General features: G+C 55.5%; 1 protein-coding gene across 4 annotated transcripts in view; it reads right to left on the reverse strand.

The window, feature by feature from the left end:
* FKBP15 (FKBP prolyl isomerase family member 15) overlaps positions 1–23,029 on the reverse strand; it is a 48,990-nt gene that overhangs the window by 3,503 nt on the left and 22,458 nt on the right. For 2 of the 4 annotated variants that reach the window (XM_075905219.2, XM_075905218.2), the window contains exons 12-28: positions 20,665–20,784; positions 20,042–20,144; positions 19,173–19,276; positions 16,429–16,519; positions 14,699–14,808; positions 14,068–14,178; positions 13,786–13,880; positions 11,851–11,953; positions 10,536–10,568; positions 9,894–10,065; positions 8,379–8,515; positions 7,993–8,148; positions 6,801–6,953; positions 4,062–4,154; positions 3,561–3,668; positions 3,022–3,129; positions 902–1,575 (exon numbers count right to left, since the gene is read on the reverse strand). In XM_075905219.2, coding sequence (XP_075761334.2) covers positions 902–1,575; positions 3,022–3,129; positions 3,561–3,668; positions 4,062–4,154; positions 6,801–6,953; positions 7,993–8,148; positions 8,379–8,515; positions 9,894–10,065; positions 10,536–10,568; positions 11,851–11,953; positions 13,786–13,880; positions 14,068–14,178; positions 14,699–14,808; positions 16,429–16,519; positions 19,173–19,276; positions 20,042–20,144; positions 20,665–20,784 — 2,471 coding nt within the window. The remainder of the gene's footprint in view (positions 1–901; positions 1,576–3,021; positions 3,130–3,560; positions 3,669–4,061; positions 4,155–6,800; positions 6,954–7,992; positions 8,149–8,378; positions 8,516–9,893; positions 10,066–10,535; positions 10,569–11,850; positions 11,954–13,785; positions 13,881–14,067; positions 14,179–14,698; positions 14,809–16,428; positions 16,520–19,172; positions 19,277–20,041; positions 20,145–20,664; positions 20,785–23,029) is intronic. The other 2 variants (XM_075905221.2, XM_075905220.2) reach the window with 2 other exon arrangements.

Consider the following 23,029-nt stretch of genomic DNA (forward strand, 5'->3'; position numbering starts at 1 on the left):
AGGGAAGCCCCCCCGCGCCGCCCCGCAGGTCACACCCGGGACTGGGACTGACAGCGGCTGACTGTTAATGACACCTTCCCAATGGAATCTACCACATCAGCTAGGACGACGGGACAGTGACCAGACCGACTGTCCAGTGCCCTAGCCCGGGGTGGGGAACTTCTCTGGGTCGGGGGCCACTGACCCCCGAAAAAATCACTGTGGCTGCAAGCCCCCCGCTGGACATGGCCCACAAGTGAGAAGTCCAGAAATAACCCAACCCCCCACTTATTTGGGGTGCTCCATGTGAGGGAGGGGCTGATGCCCAGGGCTGGATTAACTCCTCTGGGGCCTAGGGCTGGGAGATTGTGGGGTCCCCTAGGCTCTGGGTAGGACTAAAAATGAAGGGTTCGGCGCATGGTGGGGGAATGCCGATGTGGGTGTGCGGGCTGGGCCTGGGCAGGGACAAGGGGGGGAGTGGGAGCGGGCTGGGGGTGCAGGTTGGGGGTGAAGGCTGGGGGTGCGGGGCCTGGGTGGGAGGCGGCAGATTAGGGTGCTTAGGCCGCACAGCTCCTGGGGGCCAGAGGTGGTGCCTCATGGCCCTGTGGTCGCGGGAACCTCCACCTGCCACTTTCACTGGCCACAACTGCCAGCCAGTGGGAGCAGCAGGGGAGGCGGGAGGCGAGTGAGAGCTTCCCCGCACTGTCACTGGCCCAGTGCAGAGCTACTTCCTCCCCGACGGCAGAGCCAGCCCGACGGGCTCTAGTGCTGGCTCCCCCGCTTCCACCATGTGCGCACACGGCCCGGAGCCTCCTGGGCTAGATCGAGGGGGCTGGAGGCCAGATCCGGCCTGAGGGCCATAGGTCCCAGCCCCACTGGCACTGCACAGCGGTGGGCCAGAGCACGCTCCAGTCCCACTCACCTGGAACCCTGGGCGGGGTCGGCAGATTCCTGGTCGGTGGCCGGCCCCTTCTCTGCCATCTCAGATGTTACGTCAGAAATGCTGGAGCCTGCCCCTGAGCTAGGTCCAGCTGGAATTCCCAACCCCCCCCTGCCCTCTGAACTCTGCTGGGGCTCCAGCCCTGCGGCAGGCTCCTCTGCGGTGGGCGTTGCTCCCGGCTCTGGGTCTGCAATGGAGGGCTGCAGAGTTCCCTCAACAGAGGCTGTTTCTTGGGAGCTGCCTTCCGGGTGAGCCATCCCGCTGGGAGCTCCTGCCTGCCCCTGCTCAGCCAGCATGGAGCCGACATGCTCCTCAGCACCCGCCAGCCCTGGGGCGGCCTTTCCCGGCTGGGCCGGCTGAGAGAAGGAACGCTCGTCACGCCTCTCCTGGACCGTCCTCACTCCTGAGGCTGCTGGATTCCAGGCCTCCCGCCCTGCCTCCGGAGAGCTGGGCGGTGCAGCGCCGCCAGCCCACGCCGCCGCTGGCTGAGCGGGGCCCACAGTGCTCGGTGTTGGCCCGTTCTGCACAGCGTCGTCACAGTCCGCCTGGGCGCTTGGCGAGCTTTCCCGGTTCTCCTCCCCCGTTCTCGCTTCCTCCTCGTCGCTGTTGCTCTCTTGCCTCTCCCGCTGCCTGCTGAGCAGCTGCAGAGTTACAGTCTGGAAGAGCAATGAGAAGAGAAGGCAGGGGAGGGTTAGTCACCAGAGAAAAGGTCCTTGCCAGGTCAATCCGGAGGAGGGTCATGCACAGGGCACGGGCAGATCGCCCGAACCCGGCTCTCCGGGATGTCATCTACTTGCCCCGGGGGAGTACATTGCAGAGGTTGCTGAGCCCTGGCCATGCAAGCCAGGCGCACCTGTGCTCCGTGCATTAGCTGGCCATGGCATGTTCAGAGCAGATCCCGCCCTCTTGCCGAAGGCAGCCAGCTAAGGCCGGAATGCTACTCCATGTGGACTCTGAGGAGATGGCGGCACACACGGGGCAGCCAAAGGGGAAACCAGGCTGGGCAGTTGGGACCCAGCAAAGGGCTGTTCTTGCAGGTGAGGGGAGAGGAAATTAACCCTCGTTTCCTCAGCCCCAGTCCCACGTCTGGAGCCCCCAGCAACACTGTGCCCAGTCGCACACCAGCTCCTCCTGCCCACGGCCAACAGGAGATTTCCGCCTCTACTGACTGGGCAGCCACTGAGAGGACACGTGTCCCCCTTCCCTCCCCCACTCCTGCTATTCAAGCCTCTTCTCAGCATCCCGCTCGGACGCATTCGGTGCCCTGGAGGTCAGAGGTCACGTCTGGCCCCGCATGCTCTCAGCTCCCCTCCTGACAGGGCGGGCGTGCTCGTCCCGTCCCGCCGCGGGGTCCGTGCTAAGCCGACAGTCCTCGGGCTCGTGCGCGTCTGAGCAGAGGCAAAGTCTAATCTAGAAGGGAAACTGTTTCTGCCTTCGCTGTGGAAATGAGACCAATGGTGTGAACTGCACCCTGCTCAGACTCTGGGGGAAGGAACCTGAAGCCACCTTAGCCACCCCGCCCAGCTGGCCCGAGAGGGCAGAGCGGGTACAGCAGGGAGCTGGGCTGGGAAGGGCCGTGTGCACTCCCTAGTGTCCCTGCCAGGCAAGAGCAGACTTCTCAGCTCCAAGTCACCCTCACTGCTCCCAATCGCGGCCAATCCCCCCACCCCTGGGAGCTGCGCCAGGGTAGTGCCCCGACCCCCCATCCCCAGCCAGCCCCTGCACTCCCACCACCTCAGCCTGCTCCCTGGCAGCCCCTCCCCACACGCTGAGCCCCTCAGTTCGGCTCTACCCCAGAGCCGAAGGGGGCCACAAAATCTACTAGCCCCAGGCTCCCAGAAGTTCATCTGGCCTGGGGTGAGCCCTGAGCCTTGCTGGAGCCCAGGGGAGTGAGGTGTCTTTCCCCCCCTCATTTGGGGGCCATGTCACTGAGGGTTTTTTTGGTGCTTCTCACTTGTGTGGGGCCCCCAACTGATTTGTCTGCGGGTCGGTGGCCCCTTCCCTGCCCCCGCTCGACTGCCTTGTGAAAGTCCACAAGAACGCCAGGCACATCAAGCGCACGGTCCGTGGTAACTCGCCTTTGCAGCCCATCGATACTGTACCTTGATGGTGTTCATGACAACCCCGAGGACTGTTCTACCGCTGTACGACTCCTCCAGCTCGAATTCACCCCGCAGGGACTGAAACACCCCATTCATGATCTTCTTTACCTGAGAACGAGGAAGAGAGGCACGTACACACGATGAGTCATCGTAGGGGAGACCGGAATCGGCAGCACTCCCAGGCAATACCATAGGCTTCTCCGCTCAGTGCAGTCGCCCCAAGAAGGGGCGCAGTTCTGGTCTGGGAATGCACCTTTCCTATCCGGCATCCCAGGGCTGCAGACGGCCCGCCCTGCGCGGAATACAAGCCACGCGCTGGCCGAGGCAGGGGTCTGCCACGGGGCTGCCAGGGTTTTCATGTGGCTGGAGGGGCTCAGACTGCGCACCGGGAGCCGCAGTGCCAGACGGGAGCAGTGCACTGCACAGGGGCAAGCTCCCCGCAAAGGGGAGGCCCCCTCGGGGTGTTTAATAAATAACCTGCCATCTCCCCAGGGAGCAGAGAGCCGGGGGCGGGGGGACCACACTAGCGGGGCTCTCACCTCCTCTGTAGAGTCTGCGGGCGGAGAGCTCGCCTGCCCTTCCAGCTCCTGGATGCGCTTTTCATAGCGAGCCTTCAGGGCAGCAGCATGGGACTGGAGGGCTGAATGCTGCCAAGGGAGAGCGGGACGTCAGGGCTGCTCAGTCGGTCCCCACTTGCCGCTGCTGTGCCCGTTGGCCGGTCACGGCGCAGTCAGCAGGGGGTGCGTTTGACAGAAAGCCAAGAGGCTACAATTTGCCGAGGCTCCTAACACGCAGAGCGCACGAAGAGCGTCTTGCTCCCGCTCCCGCAGGAGGCATTGGCCCAGCGCCCCTACCCCGCAAAGGCAACAGCCGGGGGAGTCCCCCAGTCCTGGGGCGTCAGGAGGGGGCCGGACTGCACTAGGATGCTACGCAGCAGCACTCCCTGGCAGCAGAGGGCATGGCTCTCTCCCAGGGGGACATCAGCTGTGGCCTGGACAGGACACTAGATCAGGGAGGGTTGGCCTCTGTTCACCCTTTACCTTCTCACTCATCTGCCCCAGCTGCTCCAGCTGCTCCAGCAACACAGAGCTCTTTTGCTCCTCAGCATTTCTAGAGTGTTTCAAAGCGGAGAGCTGGAAGAGAAACAGCCACAAGCACCTAGGTAAGGACGGCCATCCTGGGTCAGACCAACGCTCTACCTGGCCCAGAATCCCGTTTCCGACAGTGGCCAATGCCAGGTGCTTAGAGCGAACGAACAGAACAGGGACCCATCAAGTGCTCCAGCCCCTTTGACAAACAGAGGCTAGGGATAGCAGCCTTACCCAGCCTGGCTAATAGCCACTAATGGATCTATCCTCCAGGAATTTCCCCAGTTCTTTTTTGAATAGTTATATTCTTGGCCTGCACAACAACATCCTTTGGCAAAAGCGGCGAGGAGTCCTGTGGCACCTTATAGACTAACTGAAGGGTAGGAGCATCAGCTTTCGTGGGCAAAGACCCACTTCGTCAGATGCATGTCCTTTGGCAAGGAGTTCCACAGATTGATTATGCATGCTGTGAAGAAATGCTTCCTTCGGTTTGTTTTAAACCTACTACCTATTTGTTTCCTTTGATGACCCCTAGTTCTTGTGTTATGGGAACAAGTAAATAACTTTTCCTTATTCACTTTCTCCACACCACTCACGATTTTATAGCCCTCTAACATACTTCCCCCACTCCCTCCCATCGTCTCTGTTCCACGCTGAAAAGTCCCAGGCTCATTAACGACTCGGTTCACTATTCATTTTGGTTGCCCTTTTCGGAACCTGGTCTGATTCTAATATATCTTCTTTGAGATGGGACATCTGCCTGCACGGATCAAGACGCGGGCGTCCCAGGGGTGTATACAGAGGCAATAGGATAGTCTCCGTCCTATTCGCTGTCCCTTTTTGAATGATTCCCAGCATGGTTGGCTGGTCTGACTGCATAGGGCGCGGATGTTTTCAGAGAAGTGTCCGCAATAGCTCGTTTAGACCCCAGCACTGTGTACGCAGACTTGGGATTGCTTTCTAATGTGCATTACTCGCATTTATCAACCTTGAATTTCATCTGCGCTTGGTTGCCTAGTCACCCGGTTTTGAGAGACCCTTTTGTAGCGCTTTGTCGTCTGCCTATCTCCCAGCTGATTCAGCTCATAGGTCAGTGCACCCCACACAGATCCCCTGCAAATACCCCGGCGAGCCTCCACCTGAATCCAAACCAGCCACGAGTTCATGGGAGCACCCAGACACACCCTGCAGTCAAGAGGGGCACCACTGTCTCCTCGGAGAAGCCAGGGATGGAGACACAAGCCATGCTAAGGCGGCAGAGCGCTACTGGGCCCACTACACCCCTGCCGCGTGCTCGGGGTGGGGAAGGGCGTGCAGACACTGGCGGTTAGTGGGGGCCCCACCCCTGCCGCGTGTGGGGGGGTGGGGAAGGGCATGCAGACACCGGCGGTTAGTGGGGGCCCCACCCCTGCCGCGTGCTCGGGGTGGGGAAGGGCGTGTAGACACCGGCGGTTAGTGGGGGTCCCACCCCTGCCGCGTGTGGGGGGGTGGGGAAGGGCGTGCAGACACCGGCGGTTAGTGGGGGTCCCACCCCTGCCGCGTGTGGGGGGGTGGGGAAGGGCGTGCAGACACCGGCGGTTAGTGGGGGTCCCACCCCTGCCGCGTGCTCGGGGTGGGGAAGGGCATGCAGACACCGGCGGTTAGTGGGGGCCCCACCCCTGCCATGCGTGTGGGGGGGTGGGGAAGGACGTGCAGACACCGGCCGTTAGCAGGGGGCCCCACCCCTGCCATGCGTGTGGGGGGGTGGGGAAGGGCGTGCAGACACCGGCGGTTAGTGGGGGCCCCACCCCTGCCATGCGTGTGGGGGGTGGGGAAGGACGTGCAGACACTGGCGGTTAGTGGGGGCCCCACCCCTGCCGCGTGTGGGGGGGTGGGGAAGGGCGTGCAGACACCGGCGGTTAGTGGGGGCCCCACCCCTGCCGCGTGTGGGGGGGTGGGGAAGGGCGTGCAGACACCGGCGGTTAGTGGGGGCCCCACCCCTGCCATGCGTGTGGGGGGGTGGGGAAGGGCGTGCAGACACCGGCGGTTAGTGGGGGCCCAACCCCTGCCATGCGTGTGGGGGGGGTGGGGAAGGGCGTGCAGACACCGGCCGTTAGCAGTGGGCCCCACCCCTGCCATGCGTGTGGGGGGTGGGGAAGGGCGTGCAGACACCGGCCGTTAGCAGTGGGCCCCACCCCTGCCATGCGTGTGGGGGGTGGGGAAGGGCGTGCAGACACCGGCCGTTAGCAGGGGGCCCCACCCCTGCCGCGTGTGGGGGGGTGGGGAAGGGCGTGCAGACACCGGCGGTTAGTGGGGGCCCCACCCCTGCCATGCGTGTGGGGGGGTGGGGAAGGGCGTGCAGACACCGGCCGTTAGCAGTGGGCCCCACCCCTGCCATGCGTGTGGGGGGTGGGGAAGGGCGTGCAGACACCGGCGGTTAGCAGGGGGCCCCACCCCTGCCGCGTGTGGGGGGGTGGGGAAGGGCGTGCAGACACCGGCGGTTAGTGGGGGCCCCACCCCTGCCATGCGTGTGGGGGGGTGGGGAAGGGCGTGCAGACACCGGCCGTTAGCAGTGGGCCCCACCCCTGCCATGCGTGTGGGGGGTGGGGAAGGGCGTGCACACACCGGCCGTTAGCAGGGGGCCCCACCCCTGCCGCGTGTGGGGGGGTGGGGAAGGGCGTGCACACACCGGCCGTTAGCAGGGGGCCCCACCTTCTCCTCCAGCTGGGTGACACGCTGCTGCTGGGAGTCTCGCTGCTCACACACCTCGTGGTACTGCCGTAAGTGCTGCTCCTTGGCGGAGGCCAGCATCCGCTCACATTTTGCTTCCCACTGGGATTCCAGTTCTGCCTGGATGAGCGACAGCTGCCCGGGAAGAAACAGACGTGACTAGCAGGGACCCGCCCTCGCCTGACCGTGACAGGCGCTCTGAGCGGAGAACGCAGGGGTAGGGGTGGGGCCAGGCAAACTCTCCTATCTAGTGCTGCCATCTTGGGATTGGCACAGCATCCTCCCCTCTCCCGCCCCAGCACAATCTCTCCTCCGCGGCAGGGTCACTGCCAGGCCAGCCCTGGCGTCTCCCGCTGCCGAAGGGCCCGTTCCCCTTCCCTCTACCGACAGCCCTGCTGACTGCAGGGAGCTCTGCCCTGCCAGCAGGAGAGCAGTCTCCCCTTGGCTCCTGCCAGTCATGGCACCCCGTGCTCTGCAAGACCAAGCCCACCAGGACTGAGGCTGCTCCTGTCGCCATAACGCCACGAGAGCGGCTGAGAAGTCAGAATCCCAGCCCGATGCTTTGAAGAGCCTTCCCCACTCCCGCCCCCCCCCCCCAGAGTGGAATTCGTTTTGTTATGTGACTGTTCTGTGCACCAATATAAAGGTGACGTGTCACACATCAGTGGGGGTGGGGCCCAGGAGCGCCGAGTGTGGCAGGGGCTCAGGGCGGGATCTGAGGGCTGGGGCCTGCAACAGAGGGACTCCTGGGCTGGGCCAGGGCTGTGTTTGGGCCGGGGGAGAGGTGCCAGTTCAGGCCACCCTTTCCTCAGCCACAGCAGCTGGAGACCAGGGTGGGTTGGGGGTGGGGCAGCTCTCCTCCCCAGCGTGGGCGGATGCCTTGAGCGCCTCGCGGCCGCACGTCTTACTGGGAACCCCTCCCCCCATCCAGTCTCCTGGCTGCCCGGGTCACTTCAGAGTTGCCGGGAGGAATCCTGGAGCAGGAGAGAACAGCAACGCCAGAGGCAAGCGAAGCAGGAGAGAGAGACACTGAAAACTGATCCCATTCGTAAAGCAGGAGGCTGCTTCTTCATTCTCTCACCCAAGCACTGAGGAAGCTGTAGCGACGTGTCCTTGCTGTCTGGGACCCAGCCGGGACCCACACGCCCCATCCAACCGGAGGAGCTCCCCATACCTGCTCCGCTGCTGCCTGATCAGTTGAAGTCCGGGCCTTTTTCAGGAGCTGTCGGAGTTTGTCCAGCTCTTCCTGGTAGGACCTGCGAATCTCATCCATCTCTTCCTCAGCCTGGCTTCTCTCCAAGAGGGACTTCTTTTTCCTCTCAGCAAGGTGCTGGAGCACAAAGAGCAGCACGTCTGAGCACAGTGGGCAATCTCACTAGTATCACTATTACACACTGCCGCTAATGGACACGGCATGTGAAAAGCCACCTCAGTGCACTCTTGAACCCATGCTCCAGACTGCGGGGCTGGTAGGGAGAGCTGCTTATCCAAAATTTGGCTTAAGTTTAACAGCCAGCTGGAACTGAGCAGCTCCCCTGAAGTGCAGATGCCTGGGCTTACCTTTTCCAGATTCTCTTTCTCCACTCTCAGGTCTGCTATCTCTTCTTCCAGCGCCGTGACCTTCAGCTCCAGTTGCCTGCGGCTCTGCTTCTCAGCCCTGAATTTAGCTTGAGTGTCTTCAGAGGATTCTTGGAGCTCTGCAAGAAAACAGCTCGCTGTGGGTTTCCGCACTTCAGACTAAGCCGAACAGGAGAAAATTTACAGCCCAGAGCAGGATTACACAGCAGGGCCCATGACTTGAGTGGGAATGGGAACGTGTGACGTGCTGTCGCTCACAGCTCTTACAGCCAAACAGTTAAACAGGGTCGTCTGCTCTCCCCCTCCCCTTCGCGTAAAGGCCTCAGCAGCAGTGACGACAGTAAAAGCTCCGTCCCTCTTCTACAAGCCTCAAAAGATGCAAGGCCGAGAAAGCACCAGTCGGATGTTCTCCCCTTGAGCTGGCTTTGACAAAGGTGTCCCTGCCTGGCTTGTGACGGGGCCACTCTCTAACCCTGGCAATACAGTTAATGACAGGCTGAGACTGGGGGGCGGGGTGAGAGCAGCAAGACCCCGGACGCTGGCCCTAAGGAAAGCACCAAGCGCTCCACGCAGGCAGGCAGCAGGCGAGCAGCCTGCAGGAGGGCTCAGGCAAACAGCACACAAGACGAGCTCAGGGGCTGAGCCACTTGCACCCTCCTGCATATCTACTGCTCCCTGCCCGAGGGAGGAGGGTGGGCGGGTCATTCTCCACTGAGTCCCGTGTGTCCTCGTCATTTCCATGGCCGGGGCATAGTTCAGTCCCGAGGCCCAGATGGAGCCTTCAAGGCCAAGAACGCCAGAGGATGCCCAGCCCGGTGCTGCAGGGGCTAGAGCTGCATCCCAGCAAGCAGAACGCCCTTCAGCAAGCACGACGAGGCCGCCAAGCGCAGGGCTGTCCTTGCCCAGATCCAGAGCACGCAGCTGATTGAGGCACCGCTGGGTCTTAATATCCACCCACCTGCCTCTTCCCACCCCGTGCTGTGGCCCTGCTTCCTCCGGCGAGAAGGTAGCTCACTCCAAGTGACAGCGCCTGCCAGAAACACTGAAGCTGGGAAGGAGCCATTCAAGTGGGAATGAAGCTGAGTGGAGCAATAGGAAGATGGACTAGTCACATGACCCGCTACGGACATCCCTATTTTCTGGCAGAGCCACCAATGTACCAGTTTAAATCCAGTGAAGCTCAGCAGAGGCCAGAAGCAGTCAGCTGCTGCAGCTAACAGGCTGGCGTCCACATCAGAGCCACCCTAACAGGCCCTTTGGCAGGCTCAGCAGGAGGCTACAAATGGATTTTCTCCCCGAAGTGGAGCTCCCTCCTCTCCCCTTGTTGGTCCCCCCAGCTGAAAGCTAAGGCACATTATACTAATTGGCCCTTTCTGGCAATTAAAATGGCTGCCACTGAAGTACAAAGTCAAGGTCACCAAGCCAGCTGGCCTCAAGTTAACAGAGAACTAGAGCATGACCGAGGCAACAGAGCCCAGCCCCTGACCGACCCCTCACCAGCTAGCTGTGCTTGCAGTTTGCTGAGCTGTGCCCCCTGCATCTCTGCCTCCTGCAGGGCTGTGGTCAGCTGTGTGCGCAGGTCCATCTCCTTCTTCTGGTGAGCAGTCAGCTCCAGCTGCAGACGGGAGACTTGTGCTGTAGCAGCTGCCAGCTCCTCTGCCACTTTGACCTGCAGCACAGAATGGGGGGGGGGGGGACACCTGAGTACTGATTGGGGGGGGGGGGCGCACCTCCAAAAGTTGCTCACAGGGCAATGCTAGGAGCCGAGTCCAGGCTCGCCTTGCGTAACTAGGTGGCAGACACTAGACCCAGCTTGCTGGAAGCTGCAGGCCCAAGATGAAGCACTGCCTGTTGAGCGGAGGGGCCTGTGGCAGCACAGCATGCTGGGACAGGCCTCATCTCCCTACTCAAACTAAGGGTGGCTTCGGGACACACTGGAAAGCACCGCGGGCCCTGTTTGACCACATCCTCCATCTGGATTCATTTTAGTGGCTGGCAACAAGCTCATCTCTAAGACAGATGCACGAGACTCTTCAGCTCAGGAGGAGACTTTAGCAAAGCTAGAGCAAGTGTCAGCTGTCAGCTACGGGAGAGGAGGAAACCCCGAGGCTCTAGACAGTCTGGGGCACTCTGCCTCACCTGGTCCCAGCCCCGGTCCACTGGCAGCATGTGCTGGGAAAAGAGCAGTGACAGGAAACAGGAAGAGTTAAGAACACCAAGCAGAAAGGTAAAGGCTTCCATCATGTACATCCGCGAAGTGCAGCGCCACCGGGGGCTGGCGTGTGACAAGAACAGCATCCAGCCCCCCTCGCAGGACAACTGCAACAGCCCAATGGCAGGGAGAGCAGGTGTCTCACCAGGAGAAGCCTCTGAAGGGGGAGTTGCTGTGGCAGCCTCAGGCCATGAGCCCACCTACAGCAGTTACTGTTTCTGGGGTTTGCTGGAGAACATTCCCCAGCAAAGCGCTCCGTGGCCCAGCCCCCTGCTCTGCTCTGGATCCTCTGTGTCGCCTAACCAGGGGGGAAAGACAGGAACAACCGTCTCCATCTCATGAAGTCTGCCTGTTCACTATTCTCACAAGGAAGCAGAGGAAACGCTTGTGAGCGGTGCCAAACAGGAAGCAGTAATACACGTGCAACGCACACCACACTCGTGCGGGGAGGATAGTGCAGGCTCCTGTGTTATTCTGGCAAAGCACAAAAGGGGCCAGCAATTGCTAGTGGCACATTCAAAGCCCCCTCCATTGGCGTATGCATCTGCACAGGCCAAACAAGCAACCTATGGCTGTATTTAATGAGGCTGCTACAGTAAATAACGGGAGGCAGCAGGACGGAAAGAAACATCGGGTTCCTAACAGCCTGTTCCACGTGAAAGCGATATGGCTACTTGAGAGACAAGGTGGCAAAGTCCAATGAAAGATATTACTGTGTCGAAGCTCAGGTCTCATGATTTTTTAAATCAAGGCATTTTAGAGAACCACCCTCGCAGGTCAGAGGATTGGTATGTGGCTGTCTGGCAGTGGCCAAGTTCTACCTGGCATTTTGCAGCGGAGAGGAGCTTTTCTGGGAATCTGCTCATGCAGTAAAATAGGCACTATGCATTTGGAAACAGTTCTGAGGCCCTGCTAATACACAGGGGGCTTAGCCACCATGTGCTATGGAAACAAAGTTCAGAGTGACTTTTGTACCTTACATACCAATTTAGCAGTTGAAAGACTGACCAAGCTAAGCCATCTTAAAGCCTTATGAAATAGAAGTGCAGATACTGCAGGGCTGGGGCCATGCAAACACCAGAGCACAATGAACACCAAGGTAATGGCTTTGGAAGCTATGACAGACACAGAGCCCTCATTTTAAGTCAGAATCCCCAGTGTCTGTCAGATCCAAACTGCAACCCCCTCTCTAGCCTCCAAGTCAGAGCTTTGTGCTTGTACTCACTGCTAGGCCAGTTTTACCTTCTCCTGCTCTGCATGCAACACCCTTGCCTGAGTGTGTTCATTTGTTGTTTGCAAGGAGTTGTTTCTCTGCTCCATCAGCAGGTTGCTCTGTTCAACATACCTGGGAAAGGAGGGGAAACCACAGAAAGCGACTGAGCACAAACACAAAAGGGGACTCGGGAGCACCTATTATGGAGGAAGGACAATAGTGCTTGTGACAGAGCCTCACTAACAGAGTACGTTCCAAAACAACTCGGGGATATGCGGCTAGTTAAGATCTAGGGACCATTAGGCCACCTAGTCTGACCTCCTATACAGCTCAGGCCACCCTCCCTCGCTCCCGACAGCCACCAAAAATGAAATCGAAGCTGACAGCCCACAGGAATTGATTATTCTACAAAGAGACGAGGAGGGGCCGAGGTGCTCCAGTGATTGACACCACCTGCCTTGAGCGGGAAATGATTAAATGAGACATGCCCAGGTCATCTCGGCAAGTAACCTGCACCCTGTGCCACAGAGGAAGGTGAAAACTCCCCCGCCCCCCGAATCATCGCTGCCAATCCGAGCTGGGGGAAACACCTTCCTGAGGCAACATACGCAATGAGTTAGAACCAGCCAGCCAAGCACGGAGCGAGAATATTCAGGGCCACTCAGAGCCCGGGCCCACCCTATCCGTGGCCTCATCTCCAGCCATAGACATTCCTGGTGCTTCTGAAGCAGGGAAACCCCCTCTCAGCCTACACAGGAGTGGAGGGGAGGGGGCTTCCCTTCCTGGCTGGCTGAAGCAGAAGCTTTAGGACGGTAAGAGGTCAACTGGAGAGGACACCATGGCTGCCGAGCTCTGCCCAGCACCATCACACAGTTGTACCCAAATTCCTCCTGCTTCTCAGAGATAATTAAGTTGTTTGCTCCCACAGCTTTAACAGGGAAGCTGTCCAAGAACCTCCCCCCTCCAATGGCTAGAAACCTCCTTGTTTCCAGTCTGAATCTGCTCATGCCCCGTTGTTCATGCCAAGCCTGTCCTTCGGCTTAAGCGGCTCTTCACCCTCCCTGGTACATACTTTCCTAATGCACATGGAGAGCAATCGCATCCCTGCTCTCGGGGCTGCAAGACTAAACCAGCTAAGCTCCTCTCCGGTTAGACCCTTCATCATCCTAGCAGCTCTTGGTTGCACTGGCTCAAGACTGATGAATTTAAAAACTGGAACATGAGCAACCGGAAGTGTACACACTATTCCAGCATAAGGGAATCCCGAGATAGGAGGAAATTGGTTAATATCTCGGTTCCAGCCTCCTGCCAGGAGAACAGTGCTGCTGCAGTACAATCAAGTGTTTCACATCCGAGTGCTGGGGCTTTCACTACTGCCTTTGGGAGACTAGGCCAGTCTAGAGACATTGTATGGCACATCCCCGAGAACAGCGATCAATGGGGAATACATCCCATGCATCAGCATTCATGTTCCACCTAAGTTTTTCCATCAAGGTGTGGAATAAATTTTGTTCTATACACCGAGGCATGTGCAGATGTGCACCAACAGTAGAAACATATGCTGCTGACTGTGAGTGCTCTGCTAACCAGCTGGGTGGAATCACATCCTGGGTGGTTGCTCAAGCACTGGACTTACAGGGAACACTGACCAGTGGCTTCCCCACTTGACCCGAAGGAGCAGCAGTAAGAATAACCAGAGTGCGGACACAAAAGGATTGTTGTTGTGATGGGGTCAGGGCTCAAGTTTACGGCCACTCCCAGTTTCAGAGATACACACACCTCAAGTACCTACTTCTCCTTGTGCTAGAACCCAAAAGAATCTAGGTGTCCCTCCCCCGCCCCCCACCCGCAATGATCTCTGTTCCACTCTGCACTGAAACAAAGACCTCCGCTACAGGCAAAAGCAAAAGCAAAAGCACAGCTAAGTAGCCATGTCTGTAACCACGTAGCCTCCCATCGCTCACCGCTGATTCCGCTCAATCAGTTCACTGATCTTCTCGTTCTGTTCTTCAATCCGACTGCTCTTCTCAAATATCTCCTGCTTCAACCGCTCATTCTCCTAAGGCGTAAGCACATAGGAGCCCAGTCATCGTCGTTAGGGTGGCCGGAGGCATGCCCCCTCCTGCCAACTTCATTTGCCAAAAAACATCAAAGCAATGTCGCTACCGCTGAGGCAGCCGCAGAAGACGGTACGTGTTTCCTTGCCGAGGAGCTGACAGGGCTACTCTAGCGCTCAGCCCCCTCACCTGAATGATGCGCTGGATGTTGCTCATGATCATGGCAGTTTCCATGGTAACTGAAGAGATGCCAGGCAGCAGTAAATTGTTGCTAGTGCTTTGTTTCTGTAACTCCTCCACCTGAAAGGAACAAACCACATGGAAGCCATGTCCCAGGAGGGTGTGAATCGGAGCCTTTAGCCCAGACTAGAAGTCACATGACTCCACAAGCAATCAATTCAAGCTGTCACAACTTCACCTAGACACACAAAATCGGTGAAATCGCATCTTTTATCGAACCGACTTTTGCTGGTGAACAATTCAAGCTTCCTAGCTCCACTTGATCACCTGCAGATTATGCATGGAAACTGCAGCCACGTGGCCCTGTGCAGGGCTGTGGGCTCCCTTGGAGAAGAGGCATTAAGCAAGAACAGACAGTGCCCTCATCCAGATCATCCCGCTGTCACGAGGCGTTTTTAAAGTAGTCAAATCGCATGTGAAATTTCATTAATGAAAGCTCCACCATTACAAGCCTAAATGATCGCCTAACACAGCAGCTTGAACTCCTCAATAGGCAAGTGGCTTTATCCCTTCCAAACATGCCACCCCCCTAATGAGGTCAGCAGGGCTCTCTCCTCTACCGCCAGGTCTAGCGCCTTACCTTGGCAGCCAGATGATCCATTTTATCGGCTACTTTGCCAACAGCCATTCGGATTTCAGTGTTATGCTGCCGAGCTTCTGTCATCAAGAACGAGGTGACGTCACTAGGGGCTAGAATGGGAAGGAGAGGGAGGACTGGTTACCGTGGCAAAATGCCACTGCAGAAGCAGAAGTATTAGCACCGGCCCATGTTCAAAGCCTGGCCGCTCCGGGGGCTACCGTCTGGTTCAGGCAATCTAGAAGATGAGGCATGCTAGTGCTTTAACGAGAAGGACCCAGGGCGAAGGCTGCAGGATATCAATGAAGGTGTCTGTGCAATTCACACATTTCCAGGCCAGAAGGATCATCTAGTGCAGCACGGGGGCGGGGCTACGTCTGCAAGCCACATCTGGCCTGTCGGACTCTTCAGTCCAGTCCTTGAGCGCCCACTGGGCAGGGGGCCAGGAAGAGCCAGCCCAATTTCCAGGCAGTGCAGTGAACGGGGGTGGCTGTTGATCTGCTGCCTCACCCCTCTCCCCCGCCAGAGCCAGAGCGGTGCCAGCTCCAGTATGCTGCGTGGTGCGGCTGCAGTGCCAGAGCCCTGGGCAGTGTGGTCAGGGGCCAGGCCACGCGCCTCGCTGTCTGGGACGCAGCCTCCCCCAACCCTCCCTACCAGGTGCCCGTGGCAGTGAGCCCAGCTCCTGGGCAGCAACGGGACAAACTCCAGACCCGTAAGCACAGTCACCAGAGCAGGACCCACCTGCTCTCCTATGGCTCCACCCTCAGGCCAGAGCCTCCACACGACAGCCAGTCTCCTCCCCCGCCTCGGTACCACCCACATCATGCCCCTGCCCAGAATTTCCATACCCAGGTGTGGGCCTCAGGCCAGAGAAATGCCCCAAACTATTCCTAGAGCAGCATCCGCCCCCCCCCCCCCCCCGCTATGAACACGGCACAGCCCACTGGTGCCACCACTGTGTTCCGGTACAGAAAAGCCAACGCCGGGGGATGCGGGGGAGCAACTGCCTGGGGCCCACATCACAGGGTGCCCCGCAAAGCTAAGCTGCTCGGGCTTCATCTTTAACTCAGGGGCCAGGACTCAGAGCCCAGGCTTTGGCCGCATTTGGTGGGACGTCCGCTCTCTGCCTTGGGACTCAGCAAGTCTAATGCGGCCCCGGAAGCCTGGCTGCGAACCCGGCACCCTCAGGAAACATCCACTCGCTCTAGAGATTGCTAACAATAGAGCCTGGGTAACTTCCTCCCATGGGGTATTTACAGTCGGACGTATGCAGCATTACGGGCCAGCCCCCGGACCCTCACACCGGACTGAAGAGCTCTGTTAGAGGCATTTGTTCCCCGTGCAGGAATTTAAAGATTTGGCAGCCACAGTGATGGGATAACTCGTGCCGTGGAGCGATTAACAACGAATTTACAATGACATTTAACAGGTGGCTCTGTTAGAGTTGTTAGCCATGTGCACACTTGAGAACAGGCCGCAGGTATTTCTTACCCATTTTAGTCCCTCCCCAATCGTGCATTTCAGAGTGGGGCAGAATCTGAACGATAAAGGATCATTTCATTCTTATCAGGCATTAAAAAGATAAGGTGACGCAATATAAAACCAAGCTGGTAGACGTAAGGGCCCTGAACAGGGTGGACGTGCATCTGCCTCCAGTCCTGTGTGGATATTCAGTACAAAACGTAATTTACAATGCACCAGTGCAGCTGAGAGAGGCCGTATGGGGCGCATACCTTGGAAAGGCGCTGGATACATCTGTCCTACAGGCTGGAGCTGGGAAGCAGCAGCAGTCTGTGAATAGGAATATGCCATTCCTGCATAGGGCTAAGGGAAGAAGACACGTCATTTTGTTTTGTTCTAACAGTTTCGGTTACATGCTAGTCACTGTAATTTCTGTTACGGATGAAGATCTTATTTAATCTGCAGAAGAGAAGGGTGAGTGGGGGATGTGAGAGCAGCCTGCGACTTCTCTGAAGGGGGTTCCAGAGAGGATGGAGAGAGGCTGTTCTCAATGGTGGGCGATGGCAGAACAAGGGGCAATGGGCTCAAGTTGCAGTGGGGGAGGTCTAGGTTAGATGAGAGGAAAAACTCTTTCCCCAGGCGGGTGGGGAAGCCCTGGGCTGGGTTCCCTAGGGAGGGGGGTGGAATCTCCATCCCCAGAGGTTTTTAAGGCTTTGCTTGACAAAGCCCTGACTGGGATGATTGAGTTGGGGCTGGTCCTGCTGTGAGCAGGGCTTTGGAATAGAGGACCCCTTGAGGTCTCTTCCTACCCTGTGATTCTATGAAGTGTCCACTGTAGCCATTTTTAAGGAAGAACAAGAACGAACCCATTCACTTCAGTCTGACTTAGAGATGACTACCACAAAATGCAAATCATTTCTCTCCCGACAAGTTTCTCTCACTCAGGAAAAAGAACTGAAGCATTTGCAGGGAGAGGGGGGTGTCAAAAAGGCTATTCCAAGAGTTTCCATTTAATACAAAATGACAGTGCTTGGAATTGGCTCAAAAATAAATTATTTTTAGAAACCCCGGCCTGTTCAGTAGTGTTTGAAGTGGAGGAGAAACACTTTTCCTGCTTTAACCAAAGCTGACACATTTTCTTTACATGAAGGAGTGGAAGGCAGTTGGAATTTAGGCGTTAAAACATTCCATGTGGTTAGGTCTAATAGTGGGACAATCTTCTGGCAAAGGAGCTGCCTGTGAAAGTTACACAGATTTGTTTTGACAGGTAGGTGTGCTCAATAGCTTTGTTTGTGTGCTAGGGTTTCACTGTGGAATTTTACAAGTGGACCCTTTTGACTGGCCTCTCAACTCCAGTTACAGAGAATGCAGTTGCGCTAATTTATTTTCTTCAAGTAGCTCTTGAATATTATTTCCCTGATTCATTGTTATGTTAAGTTAAAAAATTTAAACACCAATGTCAGGAAAATCACATTCTCTTCTGGTCATTTAGGACTAGATTTTCAAACGAGGATACAATATGAACCAAGGTTTCAAAAGAGCTCAGCATGTTGGATGTGCTCTTGAAAATCCTGGCCTTTCGTGATTGTTCATTTCTTGATTCAATTCATTTCTTTAAATGGATTCTAGTACTAGAGATTTAAACAGTTCTTTCGGTGCTATTAATCCACTAGACTTCCTGCCGGTTGCTTAATTTCACTGCATTCATCTTGGACAAAGTAAGTAGACTAGTCAATTTCACTTCCATACATTCCAAAGTCAGACGGGCTCATTATGTTTGTCTAGTCCAGTGGTGGGCCACCTGTGGCCCACTGGGATGGCCCATGGATCCTCTCTGCCCCCCCACGTGCCTCTCATGCACTGGGACACCGGAACCCCACACTTCCTACTCTTGCCCCTCACTCCCAGCACTTTCGGAGTGCCACAAATACACTAGTTCATGTTGCTTTCCTGCTCCTTCCCAACCCCACCAGAGCTGGAACTCCCTGAATCGGCTGTTGGCAGCTGTTTCAGCTATGGGAGGGAGGGGAAGGAGGAGAGGCTGAGGGACTCCAGTGCACAAGATGGGTGTGGGGAAGACGGGTGGTCCATGGGCCACAGATGGAGCCCCGGGAAGCTGTGGCAGCTGCAGCCCACTGGGATGAAGGAGGGCCACTCGTGCAGCCCACTCACTATTCTTGGTTGTCCATTGCTGATCTAGTCGGACTTGCCACACAACACAGGCCATAGAACTGCCATAAAAGGATTCCTAGAACAGGTCATTGAAACCCCCCAAGCCTATCGTGACAACATTTCTTACCATAACTCTTGCTATTCACTTTCACGACACCACTTGTGAAGTGCTGTTTACCCTCTTCACATAACTCAAGAGCCAGGGTGACCCACTGAAATTAACAGGCTGACACATTAATGGATTAGCAACTATCAACCTGTGGAACTCATTGCTGGGGTGGCTGTGAAGGCCAATAGTAAGTTAGGTAAGTTCACGAAGGACAGGTCCATTGATGGCCTAAGGAGATTGTGAAAAATCCAGAAATTTTTAAAAGCAGGTTAAACAAACCCGTTAGGAATGATCCAGGTAGAACAGTCCTGCCATGAGGGCAGGGGACTGGACTAGATGACTCCCAAGGTCCCTCCCAGTTCTGTGACTCCATGGCTATTAGCTAACAGGGTCAGGGGTGCAACCCCGTGCTGTGTCCCCTTAAACCTCTCACTGCCAAAAGCTGGGACTGCATGACGGGACGGATCGTTCGCGGATTGCCTGTTCTGCTCCTTTCCTCACAAGCACCTGGTACCGGCCATTGACAGCAGAGCGTACTGGGCTAGATGGACCACTGGGAGGACCCAGAGTGGCCGTTCTTATGTTCTTTAATTATTCTTGTGGCTCTTGTCTGAACCCTCTGATGTTCCAACATTCTTCTTTGGGTGGATCCCCTCTTCCCAAAGGCGAGAGCACGTGTCTAAGGGAGCGCTGCTGCCAGATGCACGATAGGTTCTACTAGTCTGATTTCAATACCTGAAAGCTCTGTGCACTTCCAGGGAGAGCTGACGGGGGCTGCAGGGTTGCAGGCATGAGGGCAGCAGAGGGTGCTTGGAGACCAGGAACAGACGGAGGAGGCACTGAAAGGAACGAGAGAAGACACCTGGCACAGTAAGTCTCTCCTTTGTTGCTCACAGTCATTCCCAGTTGCCTGCATTATTTGACACAAGTGTATGGGCCCTCGGCATGGTTCACAACTACGGGACTCGTTCCACAAGCCTGCCGAAGGAAGATTAAGGGCTGTCTACACTGCAAAGAAAGCAAGTGTTTGGCCCCAACCCGAGTCCCCGTCACACACAAACGCTGCGTGTAGTGCTTTTAACTCACGCTGTCTGGTGTGCTGGGGTAAAGGTTAAAGCTTCAGTGAATACAACCCAGCTGCTAACAAGACCACTGTGTAGCACAGAAGCCAGCTAGCTCCTCTTGAATGCTAGGAGTCCGCCAAACCTTCCCACAATTCCCCTTCTTCCCCTCATGCACATGGAAAGTTCAGAAATATTCTCCCCCAGTGGATTGGGGGAGAATTCCTACAGCAGCTCACTGAGCCATGGGTATGTCCCCAGAAGTCTTAGTGACAAGTGGACATAAGCAGCTCAAATGTTACTTTGCTTCGTGGCCACTTCTATATAAGCTAGGCTAACTCAAGAGAAGTAATCGACTCCCAGCCTCATGGGCACAAGAAATAGCCCATCTGGGGAGCTGAGTGATGTGAGTGTCACTCACTAGTCACTTCCTTCTTTCTGTTCCTTAAAGGCATACACCATTTGAGCAGCAGGAAGTGACTGAACATGCTAGTTCATCAGTGCAGTTCCTACTTATCAAATGCAAGCAGGCCAGTTCATTACCTTGTGTTGTCAACTGAGGCAGTACGGCGTGAGCAGGCTGTGAGAAAGGTCTCTTGGGGGATGAAGAGACAGGCTGTGCTGTTCCTCTCAGTGTATTTGGGTCCTAAAACAGTCACAGATCTCAGTCAGTATTAGTAAGCTAACAACTCAGCCAAAAGTTTTCATGCACAGCCACTCCTAAGACCAAATATGATTAGACGTGGAAATTAAGTTTGACAGGAAAGCTAGCCTCACATGGATCTGAATATCAACAGTTCTAGTCATTCAAGTAGAGCCCTGCAAACCTGCAGATATCCACAGGTATCTGCATCTGCGGATGTGGGTGTGGATATCTGTTTTATAGCAACAGGTATCTGCAGGTACGGATGTGGATATCTGCTTTATATCCACAGGTATCTGCATCTATATCCGCGACTCATTTTTCAGACACAGATACCAATTTTGTATCTGCGCAGGGCTCTGCATTCAAGGTGTCCCAGCAGAGCTGCTAAAAAGCAGAAGACACTGGCAGGTAGTCACCCTGTAGGCAGGCAGAGCATCCACTGCACTCAGCAATAGCGCTCTCACAGCCTGGAATGTGTATCAAACCTACATTTTAAGGGTAGTAGTGCTTCATGACGCACCTCTATTTCTGAGTCACTGGAGTCAAGCTGGGTGCCTGCTGTCCCTGCAAGGAAAGGTAGCATAGGCTGTCCCATTTTAGCCATCCGGGAAATAAGCTTTGCTTTTGCTACATCAGGATTCTGGAAGAAACAATTGACAATTACTTTGCCTCTATCTTTTAACCTGTTTTTCAGTGTCCTCTTGACACTAATCCTGAGTACTAAGGCTCTGCATGGACTTGGCAGTACAAGCTTTGTTCAGTCTTTCAGCTATCCAATGAAGAAAGGCTCTGTATATTTAGAAAATTCCTAGGATCTGTTGGCCCTTTAGATAATACTTTAGCTAAAGAGAGAATAGCGGTAATATTCTGTTTTTACATTTGATTTTAGTCTCCTGAGTACTATCTGGCTATCTATGGCACAAACACATTAACAAGATAGAAAAATAAGCTGGGGGAGGCAATATCTTTTATTGGACCAACTCTTTTTGGGACCAACTTCACGAAGCTCACCCTCAGGTCTAATTAAAGAAATCAGAGCATCCAAGCTAAATCTAAGGTGGGACACACTGGTGGCTTTTAAAAGTGTGCAGGTTTTCGTTGAGAACAAGGACAGAGGTCAGATACGGAGTGTTTACTTTGTGACAATGCACACAGAAATGTAAGGGAATTAAATCCTTCCTGAAACAACTCCAAGGGACACACTATAACCTCATCCTCCAGGAACTTATGCCAGGGACCTCCTATATACACAAAAGTACACTAACAAGGGAGCCCAGGCAAATCCATCACATCTAGCTGAAGGAACAACAAGATGCACAGAAACCACCTCAAGCCATTCCCCACACATGGGGTAGTTTCCTTCTGGACACAATCAACTTCCTCCAGAAACTCGACCACCTCCTTTAGAACACCATCCTTGCCACCACGGATGTCAACCTCTCTATACACTACCACCCTGGCCATGATGGAATTGCTGCCTCTCTCAAATATCTGTAAGGTAATGTACCACACACAGAAATCCAACCCAAACATTGCTAAGCTCATCCAGTTTAGCCTCACAGAGAATAATTTTAAATTTAAACAACAAAGTCTGTCTATACCATTGGAACTGCCATGTGTACTGGGATGGGTCCCCAACATCCCAATCTCTGCATGGAATACGGAGACAAAACTTCTAGAAACATGCACCACAAAGCCAATTATATCTCTGAGAGATATCAACGATATTTTCATCCTCCGAACAGACAACTTAACACCTTTGTAAGTTTCCCTTACAGCTTCAGTTACCTTGACCACCCCACCCCTTCATCAAACTCTCTTCTAAAACACGCCCACATCAGCTTCCTGGACACCATGATAAACTTAGCAACAAAACCCTAGGAACGACAATACACAGGAAGTCCCCTGATCATTCCACCTACCTTCACAAATCCAGTAACTACACAAAACCCACCCAAAAACGTTATCTACAGACACTCTGATACCACAGAATTTGCTCTTAGAAGGGAGGCTGGGATAGACGCTGCAATACACGTCAACCTGCCTTCCCAAAAAAAGGACACATAACCAGAGAAGTAGCTTGCACCATGAAACAGTACACCTACATACAGCAAGAGAACCTGCTTCAATACAGAAAAACCGTACCAACGTACACCCCTACTTACCAGCTTCCAGCCCACACCACAACCTATCCAGAGTGCCAAACAATTACACCCCATGACAGGGACCACATGCAGGACTGTGCCTGGCTCCCTGGAATCAATGGTAGTATTTTCGGCTGTTTTGCAGCTGCTTCCTGCTGGTGGGCTCTGACCACTATGCAGCCTGGCCACTCTCTGCCCTTCTGTGGCATTTTGGTGGCTCCAGAGAGGTTTATGATGCCAGGACTCTTAAGCAGACTCCTTCTTCTGTACTATTTCCCACTCCAAATGCTGGGGTGCCCGCATGTCCAAATGCAGCTTCCATCAGGAGCTACTTTAGGCAGAGGTCTCTTTCCTTCTTTGTGTGAGGCTTGAAAGCCTCACAAATTCTGCAGCACTCTGAATGATGAGCTTCCCCCGGCACCGAAGGCACGAGTCGTGGGAGTCGCTGTTTGGCATGGGCTTACGGCAAGCAGCGCAAAAGCCTTAAGGTCTTGGGCTTGCGACATGTCCCACAGCCCCAGGCAGGTGAGAGGACAGAACAATCCCACTCACCAACTAAACTACCAACTATAAGCCTAAAACAACAACAACCGAGAACTATGAAGCTGAGGGAGCACTTGCAAGCAAACGACCACTGTTCCAACACCGCCATGGATGGGGAGAAGGAACTGAAGGGGGAGGAGGAAGGGCAGATTGGCAGGGCCATATACTGAGCCCCATGAAGGCGCCACTCTAAGGAGC

Source organism: Pelodiscus sinensis, chromosome 23 (genome assembly GCF_052426305.1).
Source record: "Pelodiscus sinensis isolate ZL-2025 chromosome 23, ASM5242630v1, whole genome shotgun sequence".
Classification (NCBI taxonomy): Eukaryota; Metazoa; Chordata; order Testudines; family Trionychidae; genus Pelodiscus; species Pelodiscus sinensis.